We start from the raw sequence: 15,273 nt of genomic DNA, 5'->3' as shown, positions 1-15,273 counted from the left end.
ATGCTATTTAAGTTTTTCAATTTATACTTTAGACCTTTTTTAATGTGATTTGCTTTTAATAATCAAAGTACATCTAATTAAATTTGAAATTAGAAAATGGCTGTAATGTCAAATAACTTGAAACCAGGACTGGAAAGGCCAACTTCAGGTGACTGACAGTGGTTTTTGAACTTACCTGTTTGTCTTTCTGGTGAGTTATGATAATTACAAATACAATTATGCTAGAAAAAGTCCTTTTTGACTTATATTTCTGTAGTTTTTCTTATCGTTGTAGACCAGATGTAAAAATTAGATTTAATGCTATTTGTTTTTAACTCAAAAATTAAACTTTGTTTTGTTTTACCTTAATTTCCTCTTATGAATTTTAATAATTGTACTTTAATTTTAACTTTTTACCAGATGTTTTGCATAGATAGTCTTGTTGCTTTGCACCATAAAACACCAAACCAACCAACCAGCCTAAGTGGTAGAAGGTTTAATGTTTTTGGAGTTAACAGAAATTACTTGTGAAGTGGATGATGCAGTTATGGAAAAGCAAAAAAAGAGATTAGTGTTTGTTATCCAGTAACATTGTAGTTGGTTATGAAAACTTGGATGTCAAAAACAGTGTTATAGAGTGAACAAATTGGTAAAAGCTCATGATAGCATAGAGTAAAAATGTCAATTTATAATATGTATGTGTGTGTGTTCTGTGAATAAAAACCAGAATGTGTGTATGTATAAACATGTATAATAAGAATCACACATGCACAAACAATGTGGTATTGTAATACTTGTTCTGCAGTGATAAACAAAACATAGTTTGCAGTACAACTCGTACCTTTGTCTGTTACATTCATGACGATAAACATCAGGTTTTGAAAATATTTGTTATGTGGTATGTAAGAAATACAATAAAAATATGAATTATGAAGTAATTAGTGAAGTAGTGAATAATTTAATTTGGATCGGAAATGTTATTCAAGCTTAGAAGTGAGATATCACACCTGTTTGTTCTATTGGTTCTTTAATAAGAAAATTCTATATTTAAGTTATTTGTAAGTTATACATAGGTACCATTTGTTTATTTCTATGGCAACATTTTTTTGTGAATTTAGAAAGGTTGTTTCATCCACTTTTGTGTGTCGTTGTGGCTTGGTGGTAAGCTTTAGGACTCATAATACTACTTTGCATCTTTAAACATAAAATTAACAAATTAGTTTCATATTAAATACTTGGTAGATATTTTTAAATTAAACAACAGCAAAAAATCCTGAGTTTCTATATATAAAAATCCTCATTTTTGTTTTTCAAACTTTACACTGTATGTGTACATTTTTTCATTTTTAGTATGTTCATAGTCTGAGTCAAAAAATACAATAGATTGAGTTCCAGATTTACTTCAGAATAATAACACAAATGCTTTAGATGTATTCTTTTATCTTGTTTTATATGAATTTTAAGGTACTATAATTTTTAATACATTTGAACCCATATTTTATTTTCAGATATCTTCTAAATCAATACTGTAGAGCTGCTTTGAGAAAAGAATTGCCTCCCAATTTCTTATCTGTGGTTGTTTGGGTATTGTGTGATGGGTCTGATCAACAAAATACTGTGTATATTGGTTATCATAGGGGCCAGTCTTCTTGTAGTAGGATTATTGTGAACTCCACAGGTATAAACTCTGTTGATTAGATAGCTCTATGAGAACAGTTTAAAATGTATACACATAATATCTACATTTTGTTTTGTAAGTTCTACACCAGTATCTGTGCTTCACATGCAGGTTTATAAAATTATAGTAACCTTTTGACTGCAGTCTTGGTAATTTTTTTACAAAACCAGCATTAGCAATTATAATAAAAGTTGTGTATATAGTTTATTGGTTAAATGTGATTGATATAATTAAATTAAAAATATATCCACATTTATTTAAAGGTAATTTCACGTGATGGTTGCCTAAAGGAACTATTTAGTCCAATACTGAATACATCTCAAAAATATTGTATAGTCACCAGATTACTTAATAAAGATGAAAAAGAGAGAAATAAAAATAATTACTTATAAAATCTTTTTAGAAATATTTCTGCATAATATATAAATGTACCATTCATTTAATGAAACTTATTGATTTTTTATCTCAAACAAGATTTTTTAATGAATTTAAAATATATACACAAGTTGCATTGACTTTGTAATAAAAAATTATTTGGACTACAATCATAATTTGAGTTAGCTTTAAATGAAAAGTTGTGGTTATTATAGGCTGAGGGCAAGGTATATAAATTTAAAAGTAATTTTAAAATCACAATTTTTTCAACAAATCTTTCAATTATTTTAGAAATGTAAATTAGCTTTAAAGAAAAAGCATTGTAACAGATTTGACTGATATGATTATAGTTTTGTTATTATTTTGTAAAACAGTGTTCATGTTGTTTGTTATTGTGGGTTTAAGGTATATTGATGTCTAGAAGAAAAGCCAAAAGGATTTAAATCTTTCACTGCATAATTAGATTTTATGGTCTCTCCTATAATCAATGTCATTTCTCTATCAAAAAAGATTATAGATTAGTAGTATATGTGGCTGTATTATGTATTATGATATATAAGACACATTTACATTGCATATCTTAGCATTATGGTATCAATAACTTGCATGAATTGTGGTAAGAACATAGACAAAATATGACAATCAGCTAATATTTGTGCCTGAGTGCCTTGTGTCATCTGCTAGCTATTGCCCTATTCTGAAAGATTGTTTGTAATTGTATTCCCCACTCAAGCTCCCAGATATCAGCACATCTGGTGTCTGTCAATAGTTTCAGGCTTATGGATTGTTGTCACTTTCTGCTGTAAGGGGAAAAATGTTTTGGCAGCCATGGGAAAAGGTGACATTAGTCAATCTTATATTGAGTGTTGTTGCTTCCTGCAATGAAAGAGAGTAAGTGAAGAACAGACTGTACATGGACATTATGAGAAAACAAGCAAATACAGTTGCAGTTTTATACATAAAATTCTTTATTTAACAAACACAATGTTACAATGCCTAAATTGGGTAGGCCTCTTGTGTACTGTTTGGTTAGTGAGGTCGATGGCAGAAAAACAAGAACCTAAATAAAGAGAGAGAACTGTGGAAGTACTTAAGTTAAATGTCATAATGAAACAAAGAAAGCTTAAAATGTGATAGTTCCACAGATTATATAATTCAGACAATATCCTATATACTGTCTTAAGGGCTCAGATTTATGTATTGCCTGTTTGAATTGGAAACACATACAGACTAGCTTAAGAAAAAAGTTTCATTGTTTTGACTCCACCTTTGTAAAATTATTAGGACGTGCTTCTGATCTTAAGATATCTGGTAAATGAGAATGTCATAACATGCAGAAACTGCATAGAAATGTGGAATACTATTACAATAATATATTCAAATGAAGATATGTTCTGTGGTAATTATGAAAAAGTAAAATTCACATTTATTTCATTTATTACATTAAGTTAGCTGTGAAGTATATCAAAAGAATATTTCTGATCACTTGTTACTGAAACATAAAAACCTTAAAAAATGAATTTATATATGTACATACGTTGTTTTGGGATTTGTTTGTATAGTGCATTTTGTCTAACTGAAAGAATGATATGATTCAAACCTTTATTGACTTGAAGCTGCTATGAAATTTGTTCACAGGGCCTGTTTTGTCAAAAGATGATTTGCCTTCACTTATGGACTTGAAATGTGAGCATCAAGCTAAGCTATCTCAGAATCACCTTCTGGTATGTATTTGAGATAAGTTTCCAAAAATAAATCTACTAAAACAAAAAGAGTTTTTAAGGGCACTTTTAACATCATAGTTTGTTTTGTGATGATGAGAAACCCACTTGAAGTAAAAAGTATCTCAAGATGGCTGATATGGGTATTAAAACTGCTATTAAAATAAAGTAGAGAACACAGATTTGACCTTCATTAATAAAAGTTTTAATGTGCATACCAGCTGTCTTGAGATAAAGTTTGTTTGTAATTAAACACAAAGTTACACAATGGGCTATCTGTGCTCAAGGCACCACAGGTATTGAAACCCAGTTTCTAGCAGTGTAAGTCCACAGACGTACCACTGGGAGGTGAACATCATAGAGATCAAGTTATGTCATCATAACTGGTCAGTTATGAGGGGCTCAAAATCTGTATTAAAAAGTTAGCAAATTGCTGATTAGTATGTAGTTTGATTGGAAAACTTCAAAGATATTAAAAAAAATGTTGATGGTATACATTTGAAAAGGGCCTTCAGAATCTGACTCTTTGGTTATCAGTAATCCTGTGAGACGAGCATTTCAGTCTCTTACATTGCAGGGTTCTGAGTACAGAAAGTTACTTTACTTTTAGTTACTAAGACTTTTTCACTTACTGATGTTGCAATGCCTTTTGAACTCCAGTTAAATATAAAAATGGGATGTTAGACTCATTTCATTGATTGCCTAGGGATTAGCACATAGGCTAGCTGACTAGGCTAATGCTATCTGGACTTTATATTGCAGGTTTGGTGACAGTGTGATAGAATTACTGGCTTTGAATTACTGCTCATTCAAGATAATAATGAAATAAAAATCATGTAAACTGCAGTTTTTTGGTTGTTTTTTTTTTAAACATCCAATTTGTCCATGTTTGACACAGAAATTAAGCCTTATGGCTTCTAATTTTTCATCAGCTTTGGGTTTTTTAGTGTTAACTTTTGATAATAAAATACTTTTTTTTGTTGTAGGCTACCAGCAGTGAAATACTATAGATTTTGTTGATCCAGGTATTTGTGGGCTATCTGGTCAAATCAAGCTGCTTTTTTTTTCTGTACTTTGTAATATAACAATGTTTATACATATATTCATTAACATTTAATGCATGAAATAATCAATTATGACACAATTGTAGCTAATTCAAGAGAAGGATATAGTTGCTAGCAACAGTTTCAAATTAATGGGAAAGAAAAATAATTTGCAACTACCTAATTATCTCTTTGAAAGCTTGGTTTGAGACATGTAAGAGGTACCTAATTCTAATTATGTGCATTTTTGCTAAAGAAAACTATCAGTCAGTTACATTAGAACAAATGATGGGAAATTATAAGATAAATGTTTTCAGTATTCATATAATTGTTATGAATAGAAGTAACTTTTGAAAACCATACAATTTGTCAGCTTTTGGGCTGTAATTAGCGAGTTAGTGAAACTTAATAAACAACAGTGTAAAGACTGTTGTGCATGTATAATTATTTCTTTCAATATTAACTGAAACATTTAGATTTTATACTCTGGATACTATATATTTATGTTAGTGATATCTTAAATAAATGTTAAACTTTCTTTCAGACAGAGACATCATATTTTGCTTCATACTGTTTATTATCATCATCAGAATTTCCTAACACTGCATCAGAGGGATGGATGACATTAGACTGTACATGGAACAAAGCCAGACATATCTTTGAACTTCCCCATGGTGATGTGAGCTGCGTCCTTGTAAGTGTATTTGGTATCTTGTTCATTCACTGTAATGCATTTACTTTGCAAATTAAAGAACAAAAGATCAACACATTTAAATATTAAAGTATATACTAGTATCTGCTACTACAAACCAAGATAACTGTTGTAGTTCTGTATATCAATCCAAGATTCTGTGAAGTGTGTAAACCAAAAAGGTATGTATATTTGATCAAAATGAAATCATTATATAGTTTCCAGTTCCTATATCATACCTTAAAAGCTTGGAAATTGAAGATTTGAGATTTTTTTAACTAAATTAATTTTTCATAATTGTATTTTCTCCAACTTGTAGACATATTTATTTAAATAATATAAATACTTGTTTCAAGTTTTCCCTCCTCAATTTGAATTAATTGAAAATTAGTGACTAGGGTATAAATTTTGTTATTTTTAACATAATGTTTTCTAACAATATAGGACATAATGGTCCATCTTGGCTCTTCTATCCTCTAAACTAAAACTATTAATAAATAATTTTCTTAAAAATCTTAGCCAACTCTTATCACTAATATATTTATCAAACTTTCTCTCAAACTTCTTTAAATTTACTGCCTCCACAACATCCATAGGCCAACAATACTGTAAGAAAAATAAACCTATCTTAGCTTTAGATGACTCCTACCCTGCCAAAATCTATATTTATGTCCCTTTGTCCTACTGTTTTTATTGTCAGATATGGAAAATGATGATTCAGCATCATCAATACCATCAAATTCCTTTACATCTTAAAACATTTCAATCAGATCTTTCCATATCTCCCCAACTCTTCTTTTTCCAAGAGAAGACAATTTTAGAGATTTCAGCCTATCCTTTTGTGATAACTCCTCCATAACAAGCAATATTTTAATGACAATTTTCTGAACCCTTTTCAACAATTTATTGTCTTTCTTAAGGCACTGAACCCAAGACTGAAAACAGTATTCTAAGTTTGACCTAATCAATGATCTATACAATGAAATTATAACATCTTTAGACTTGCATTCAATATTTCTGTGGATACAATCTAAAATCCTATTTCTCCTACCACTAGTAACATCACACTGCTTGGATGGCTTTAGAGACTTAGTGACTATTATACTAAGATCTCTCTTTTTCATGATACTTAAGATTATTCCCATCCACATTATACTTGTAATTCAAATTATAATAATACACATACATTTTGCATTTATTTGTTGAACTTAGAAAATGATCTAAATCCTTTTGTAAATCAGCAGCATCCTCTTCATAACTAGCAACACCCAAGACCTTAATATAATCTGTAAATTTTAGTAATTTAGTGATCATTCTTTCATTTATGTCATTAATGTAAATGAAAAAGAGCAAAGGACCTAAGAATGATCTCTAAGGTATCCCACTTTTGACATTAATCCAATTTACTAAATTATCCTTACATAGAGAGAGTTATTTATGAGCTTTTTATATGTCACCTTGTCAAATGATTTCTGAAAATCCAGATATACCAAATCTACACTATTACCATCATCTACAAAAGCAGTAACCTTTTCAAAGAATCAAAAGATTATAGTAAAGCAGAATTTTTCCCTTAGTGAAACCATGTTGACTAACTAAAAAAATTCTAAACTTTGTTAAATGACTTTGCAAAGCATCTTTTATCAGACTTTTCAAAGCTTTTCCACAACTGATATAAGACTAATAGGTCTATAATTACTGGGATAGTTTTTATTCACCTCTTTTGAAAAAAAGAAGTTATACTATCTAACTTCCAATTCTCTGGACCTACCCACTATTCATGGACTTCCAAAAAATAATAACAAGTGGCAGACTTATAAAATCTTTAACCTTCTTCAAAACCCTTAGAAAAATATTATCTGGCCTAGGAGCAATATCGTTCTTTAAACTTCCCAATTTTTCATAACTAGCTCAGAATTAATGCAGTCATCTTGTTTCTTTCTATCAAATCTTTAATAAAAACTTAAGAAAAAGCAAAAGTTAATAACCCAGCCATCTTATAATCAACAGATATGAGTCTTCCTGTATTATCTTTCAAGGGTCCTACCCTTATCCTAACACTTTGTTTACCCTTAATCAAGTCCACTTTGTAATACCTCAGTTCGTGGTTAACTTATACACTCACAATTAAAGATGTGGGATGAAGACATATTATATGTCTTCTGTCCCACTCATTTAATATATTATGATATACAATATTTAATCTTTTCTCACATTTAGCTTTACTGGTTCAGGTTCTAGCCATGAGTCTCCCACCAAATCTCTTATGTATCCACATGATAACTGCATTTAAATGAGCATGTGAAACCTTCTACCAGTAGGGGTGCAACACTGATTCTTAGTGCAGTTGACTCCCTCTGTACTAATTGTTCAATCCTCACTATTCATTTTGTCACATATATTAAGAAGTCTTTTTTTTTTTTTTTCCTTTTTGCTTGTATGAGATTTCTCTATCTCAATGTTTGGTTTAAGTATCGATATCTACAAAACCAAGTGTTATGAAATTAGTTTTGTTTTTTTCTCAAACAATTCTGCCTCTGCAGTGTTTGCAGCTCATATTTTCCATAATGCAAACCACACAAAGAGGGTCATTTCCATGCAGTCTAGGATTGAACATCTAGACTTTGTTCATTCTAGACAGGCAACCAAAATGACATTGGGTGCTACTTTTTCTATCAGAATATGTGATATCTATTGTATTGTGGGTAATAGAGTATTTAATGTGATCTGAACCTTCTTCAGGCTTTGAAAGAGATAACTCTCTTCTTATAATTCCTGTCTGTGAGGACATGGATTTTAAACAGTTTTTCCTGCCACCTAATGCTATATATAATTATTCCATGCAGCCATGGTGTTGCATCGATTTTCTATGCCCTTCTATGATTTTTCTTCTCAAGTATGTTATCTTTCTCACTTTGTCCTATTTTCTTTATTAATTCTTCAGAATTTTATGTTTTTCCTGTAGTATCCAATGCTGTGGTAAAATATATTGTTTCTTCACTTTTGTGGCAGCATACTCATCATTCTCAACTGGTTAACACAGGCCTTGGCTTACAATCAAGCTGAAGCTTTCCTTTGATCCCCCAAAACTAGTTTTTTCTGTTCTTCTACTTCATTCATTTTCTCCCATCCATTTTTTCATTATCTGTAGGTTTCAGCATCAGCAGTCTCATTTGATAACAATCCTCTGGGCTCAGGAACAGTGAAGGCCTATTTGGCTTTGGGTTTTTTGTGACTGATCATTGATGCTACAGATCTTTTCCATTGGTCTCCCTTCTCCTGTCCTCTTTCCTTTCCTTCCTTCGGAGGATTTTGTCTCCCACCAGTATCTCTTGAAAGTAGTATCAGACTTTTGACCAAGGATACTATTGAAAAGGTTTTTTATTTTTCTATAAAATTTACTCCCACCTGTTTGTCATTTCCCAATACACTGGAGATTAGCATCTGGTAATCTTTGTCACATCTCCATCAGTTTCTTGATTTATTGTGAGAGTTTTCTCCCCCTCTGATGGTCTTTTTCTGTAGGGCTTATCTTCACATTCCCTTCTCTTCAGTATTCAGACCTTACTTTCAATCTGCACATCACAGTTGATTTCATAAGTCCAGGCTCTTCCTTTTCGTCTGGCATTAATCCTGTTTGTTTCTGTTGTTTTTTTGTCTCACAGTGCATGCCCTTGGTAATTACATTCAACTAGACTACAGAACTTTTGTATAAGACCATTTCATTTGTCATTAATATTAATGTATCATAAGTATTTATTACACGTTGTTTTTATTAATTTAATTTAATTTACTTCTTTAATCTGAAATGTCTTTATATATTTAGAAAGGTGAGTTTCAAGTACCAGTTATGCATGTTTTATTCTTCAGAGTAATCTATCTGTACTAATTTAACTGTAAATAACTAATTTTTCAGAATGTTCATCCTGTTTCTGGTGATGAAAGAAGTCCAGCATTTACTCTACATAAAGAACTACTGAAGTTACAGGTATGTAATATTTTTGCACGTTTTCCATCTTAGAAAATGTGTATCATTCTGGTGAAGGTATTGTTATAACGTTGTTATTTCAACAGACAAGTTCTTTAAAATTATTTGGAGAATGTAGTTGAAAATTCAATCCAAGTAAATGATGATAAATTATTTTTGCTGGCTTTCACACTTTGTACATCGCAGGCCTATCTTTAAAGCCATGTTAACTGTACCATGCAACATAAAAATCAACTTGTACAAAGTAATTCAGTATGCATAATAGCTAACTTACATTCACATACTTATCTAAAATTGAAAACATGCTGCCTGATTTCCTCTACTGGCTAGAAGACAATTTTATTATGAATACTTTACTGATGCATTACTGACTCCATATTTATAATCTACTCTTCAATGTACTAAAAGATTTGACATCAAATTTCCTAGAAATATCCTGATGTTTAGGCCTATCTGATTTCAATGTCATCATTACAGCTGACAAATTGCAACATCATATGGTTTATAACGGTGACTTAGTTCTGCATCTCCTCGATGTGGATTCCTGTAAGTGGTGAGGGTACATCTCAGGGAAGGTTCTTTCAGTTTACCTCCTCTGGGATCTAAACATCCACTCATGTGTTTGCCGTGCATGGTGACCTGTGAAGGGGAGAGTATCCTGGTGGGTGAAGGGTCCAACCCTAATACACCACTTTGGCCTTGAATTCCTGTAAACAGGAAACCTTGGGGTAGTCCTCATAGGGTCTGTCAGCTGGTCCACTTGGGCTAGGGTCAACCAAGTACCAGTGTTGGATGTTCTCAACAGGCATTGTGGACATTGTATCTGATGCTGGTGTTTGGGTATAGTGCTCACGAAACTCTGGTGTTGTTGCAGTGTTCTTGTTTGGCATTGTAGTGCATCACCATGTATGGCTCTATGGTGGGTGGGGTCAGTGGGCACTGAAATATTCTTTTTTATTATTTTGAATCCTCCAAATAAAAACTTATATAAAATAGTGAAAAACAGTCCACAGGTAAATGACCACATCTTGAAGATTCTCAGCAGCAATCTTCAACATCTGTAATACCTGTACCTCATTTTCTTTTACTACATTCTCTTTAGGACAATCCTTTAGGGTTGATGTCTCTCTTTTTCACTCAGAAGGGACTTGCTGACTCTCCAAAGTCAATAAAGAAGCTTTTTTCTGGTGACATATTGGTGGAAACATCCACATCTCAACACAGTGAACTCCTTTTGCATTCAAAGGTGATTGGGGATATACCTATTGAGGTTACACCTCATGCTGCTTTGAATTCATCATGAGAATTTATTGCTGAGAGGGATTTGAAGAACATCCTTGAGTTAGAGATTCTTGATGGCTTCTCCATCCAAGGAGTTTCTGCAGTGAGGCGTATCTCCACTCACAAAGATGGAGTTGTGATGCCAACCAATCTCCTCATTCTGATATTTACATCACCATGTCCACTTGCCACCATCAAGGCAGGTTATCTTAATTACAAGGTACGGCTATACATTCCAAATCCTTTCGGATGTTTCCAGTATCAGCGGCTCTGTCACTCAAGACGTGTCGTGGTTCCTTGATGTGTGCTCCTTGTGGTGGTAAGGATCACAATGCCAATAAGTGTGAAATGGACTCTCATTTGCATCAATTACAATGGTTCTCACCCGTCCTACTTTTGTTCTTGCCCTAAATGGTTGGGAGAAAAAGAGGTGCAACTTTTCAAAATGATTCAAAATCTTACTTACCCTGAGGATCGAAAGTTGTTGTCCATCGCTTTATCTCAAACGTGTGCTACTGCAATTCATTCAACTACTACAGTGGAAATGCAGATGCATCTCTCTGTGCTTCCAAAAGAATTGTTCTTAAACCAAATGAAAAGTCTTTTGACCTCCATGGTTAAAGTTGATGAATCAACTTCAATACCTATCTCTGTCTCTAACATACATTTTAGCAAACCCCAAAATCCACTTCCTTTGGTTCCAGGTACAGGCATTTCCTCGGGTACATCTTCTTCTCCCACCCCAAGATGCAAACCCATCATTCAGTCACTGGAATCCTCTTCCAACAATGAAGACCTGCCCAATCAACCTTGGGCAGGATCTATGAAGGTCAACAGACCTCCCTCGAATAAAGACAAAGAAAAAAGACGTGGTCATAAACAGAAGGGCTCTCTACCCAGTTTGCCTACACATAAATAAAAATGGCCACTTTGATACAATGGAACTGTCGAGGTTTACATTCTAATTTGGATGACATCAAAGCACTGATTGCTTCCTATCATTTTGAATGTTTTTACTTACAGGAAACATTTCTAAAACCTGTCAATACAGTCACCTTTTGGCAATTTTCATTGTACAGAAATGACAGGCTGTGTGATGGAGGGGTGGCACTGTTGGTTGATCAGCATTTGCCCACCCTGTCTTTGCCACTCAACACACCCTTGGAGGCAGTAGCCATCCATGTTTCCTTTGGTCGTACCATCACTGTTTGTTCTCTCTACCCGTCACCTGGAGAGATGTATGATCAATCAGATCTTGATGCTCTCATTGAACAGCTACCATCTCACTTTTTAATCCTGGGGGACTTTAATGAACATCATACCCTCTGGGGAAGTGCTGATATTGATAGGAGGGATTGCTCCATAGAGCGTATGCTTTCTAATCACAACATTTCTCTTTTCAATACTGGTTCTTTTACTTATTTTCATGCACCTAGTCAGTTCTTTACTGCTGTTGAATTCTCAATTTTCTCCCCTTCATTATTTTGCCATTTTTCATTGAGGGTTGACAATAATCCATGAGGCAGTGATCGTTTTCCTATAATCTTGAGAAAGACTAGTAGTGATTGATGCCACCTGACTGGTGTGCCCCAGTGGAAGCTGGATCAGGCAAACTGGCCCTCTTTCACTGCTCTTGCAAAACTTGTTCTTGCCATTGTCCATAAGCCATCAATAGATGACTGTGGCAGCAGTAACTGACTGTATTATACAAGCAGCTGCTAAATATATTCCTAAAACCTCGAAAACAATTTCCACTATATCCTTGTCCATGGTGGAGTCCTGCCTGCTACATGGCATGGAAGGCTCAAAAACAAAGGCTCGTGCACATGCTTGGTGGGTAAGATGGCAAAGCCAGAAGGAATCTTGGATTAAGTTCACAACCAGCATATCGTCTACCACCAGTTCCAATGTCATATGGGACAAGATTTGAAAGGTCAGTGGGCAATATAATTTTGCCCCCCTCTCAATCTTGCTCTCAGATGGCCAGAAAGTGGCTGATACTTGAAGCATTGTCGATACTCTATTTGAAAGCTTCTGCTAGGTATCTAGCACTTCTGCTTCTTCTTCCAAATCCATAGCCATCAAGACTCGGGCAGAGTCATCACCTCTTTCCTTTTGAGCTGATTGTCTCTATGACTATAATGGTCCCTTTATGCTGTTGGAACTCAAACTGGCCTTTCGTCGGTCTGGCAGTACATCGGTTGGGCCTGATGATGTACACTATGAAATGCTACATCATTTATCCTGCTTGTTTTCTGATTGTTATTAACCAGATCTGGCAAGAGAATGTTTTTTTTTTTGTTTGATGCCAGGCTATTGTTCTACATTTCACTAAGCCTGGGAAGGATCCCAAGATTCCTTCAAACTACCATCCCGTTTCTTTGATGAGCTCTCTCTGTAAGACATTAGAGAGGATGCTTATGCTCCTCTTGGTTGGTTCCTCAAATTAAACAACCTTCTCTTGCCCATTCAGTGTGGGTTACAATGACAGCTTCAAACCATGGACCACCTGATTCAACTTGAAACTTCAATCAGAGAAGCCTTTCTCAAATGAAAATATCTTGTATCAATATTCTTTGATATTGAGAAGGCATATGATACAACACAGAGGTATGGCATTTTGCGAGACATCCATTTATATGGGTTAAGTGGCCATTTGCCCATTTTTTTTTAATTTGTTAATGGACAGGCAATTCCAAGTTCATGTGGGTTTGACACTTTTCTGTTCTTTTCTACAGGAACTTGGAGTTCCTCAAGGCTGTGTTTTGAGTGTCACATGTTTGAGTATAAAAATTAATGCCATCATTCAACAACTCCCTCTCACTGTTGCAAAACGGACTCTACGTCAACGACTTTCACATCTTATGTCAGTTGTTGAACATGAGTTATATTGAGCGGCAGCTACAGACTGTCCTCAGTCATTTACTGAAGTGGACCACAGCAAACGGCTTTACCTTCCCTCTCTCTAAAACCATTTGCATGCACTTTTGCTGCCAACGGGTATTCAGCCTGAACTTGAACTCTGTGTCAGTGAAGTTGTGCTTCTTGTGGTCCCTGAGACAAAGTTCCTGAGGCTTATCTTTGACCGTAAGCTGACATTTATACCACACATCCAACAGCTATGGGTCAAATGTACAAGAGCACTAAACATCCTCCATGTCCTCTCTTCCACCACTTGGGGAGCAGATTGATGTTCTATGGTAAAGATATATCTTGCTGTTATCTGATCAAAACTAGACTATGGATCACTGATTTATGGCTCTGCCAGGACCTCAGCCTTAAAGGTACTGGTTCCCTTTCAACATCAGGGACGTTAGCTCTGCACTGGGGTTTTCCTCACTTACCCAGTTCAGAGCTTATGCACAGAGTCTCATGAACCCTTTTTGCACCTCTGCTGTTTGCAACTGTCTTTACTGTATGCTTTGAAACTTTGTTTCTTACAAAAGCATCCCACCTGGGGTTGTGTTTTCCTTTCTTGATTATCCATGCTTTTTCAGAACAAACAATCTTCCATTGTTCCTTTTGGCCTTCATATCCAGGTGCAGTTGGATGAATTTGGTCTATTCTTGGATAACATTGCTGTATCCACTGGTCAGCTTATCTCACCATGGTTTCTTACACTCCCCAAATGTGATCTATCTTTAAGTCATCTGAGAAAAGCAGGCACTCCTGATTGGAAATACTGCCTGTTATTTGCTGAACATCTTTCAAACCATCCTTCCATTCCTATTTATACAGATAGTTCCAAATCAGGTGACTGTGTGGGCTCTGCCGTGGTTTGTTATGGTTTGGTGGTTGCACATAGAATCCCCTCTACAGCTTCACTGCTGAACTGTATGCCTTTTCTCTTGTCCTAGATCACATAGAAGCTAAGCAGTACAACAGAACTCAAATTGCATTATTTATACTGACTCGCTTAGTTCTCTCTTGGGTCTGGAATTGCTTCAAGTTAATTCACACACTGTCCTCGTCGATATTCATTTTAACATCCACTTCTATTCAGTTTTTATAGACACCAGGCCACATTGGTATTCATGGGAACGAGCTTACTGACATCTCAGCTAAATCTGTTTGCTATGGCACTATCACAGCTGTGGCTGTTCCACACATGGACTGTAGTCCTGTATTCAAGGCTTGGTCCCATGCCAGGTGCCAGTACACTTGGAGTGAGCAACGTGAAAACAAGCTTTTTAAAATAAAACCTTCTATTGAACTTTGGTTGTCTTGCTTCCATAAGAATTGGAAAGAGGAAGTTTTATTTTATGTGGGACTGATGAACCAATGTATTGTCTGTGTAACACTCAGGTCACAATAAGCTACATTTTACTGTCATGCCATCATTACAACTCTCAACAGCACCATTTTAAACATGTTTTGTCCAAAGGTTTATCTGTAAAGTTAGAGAGTGTTATTGGCAATGGTGACACCTTAGAAATGTTTTTTTAGTTTTTTAATTTATACATGAGACCTTTTTTAATGTGATTTCTTTTTACGTATGGAAGTACATCTAGTTTGAT

The 15,273-nt window shown here is 34.4% G+C and overlaps 1 protein-coding gene across 4 annotated transcripts in view; it reads left to right on the top strand.

Annotated features, from left to right (window-relative positions):
• Zwilch (zwilch kinetochore protein) overlaps window positions 1-15,273 on the top strand; it is a 54,773-nt gene that overhangs the window by 10,089 nt on the left and 29,411 nt on the right. For all 4 annotated transcript variants that reach the window (XR_013014918.1, XM_076458673.1, XM_076458672.1 and 1 more), the window contains 4 exons: window positions 1,488-1,657; window positions 3,671-3,756; window positions 5,341-5,490; window positions 9,404-9,475. Coding sequence is in view for 3 of the 4 variants with exons in the window: in XM_076458673.1 (XP_076314788.1) it covers window positions 1,488-1,657; window positions 3,671-3,756; window positions 5,341-5,490; window positions 9,404-9,475 (478 nt within the window). In the remaining variant the exon portion in view is untranslated. The remainder of the gene's footprint in view (window positions 1-1,487; window positions 1,658-3,670; window positions 3,757-5,340; window positions 5,491-9,403; window positions 9,476-15,273) is intronic.

The sequence above is a fragment of the Tachypleus tridentatus genome, chromosome 9 (assembly GCF_004210375.1).
Source record: "Tachypleus tridentatus isolate NWPU-2018 chromosome 9, ASM421037v1, whole genome shotgun sequence".
Taxonomy (NCBI): domain Eukaryota; kingdom Metazoa; phylum Arthropoda; class Merostomata; order Xiphosura; family Limulidae; genus Tachypleus; species Tachypleus tridentatus.
Note: the sequence above shows the minus strand (reverse complement) of the source record. Positions and strands in the feature narration are given on the sequence as shown.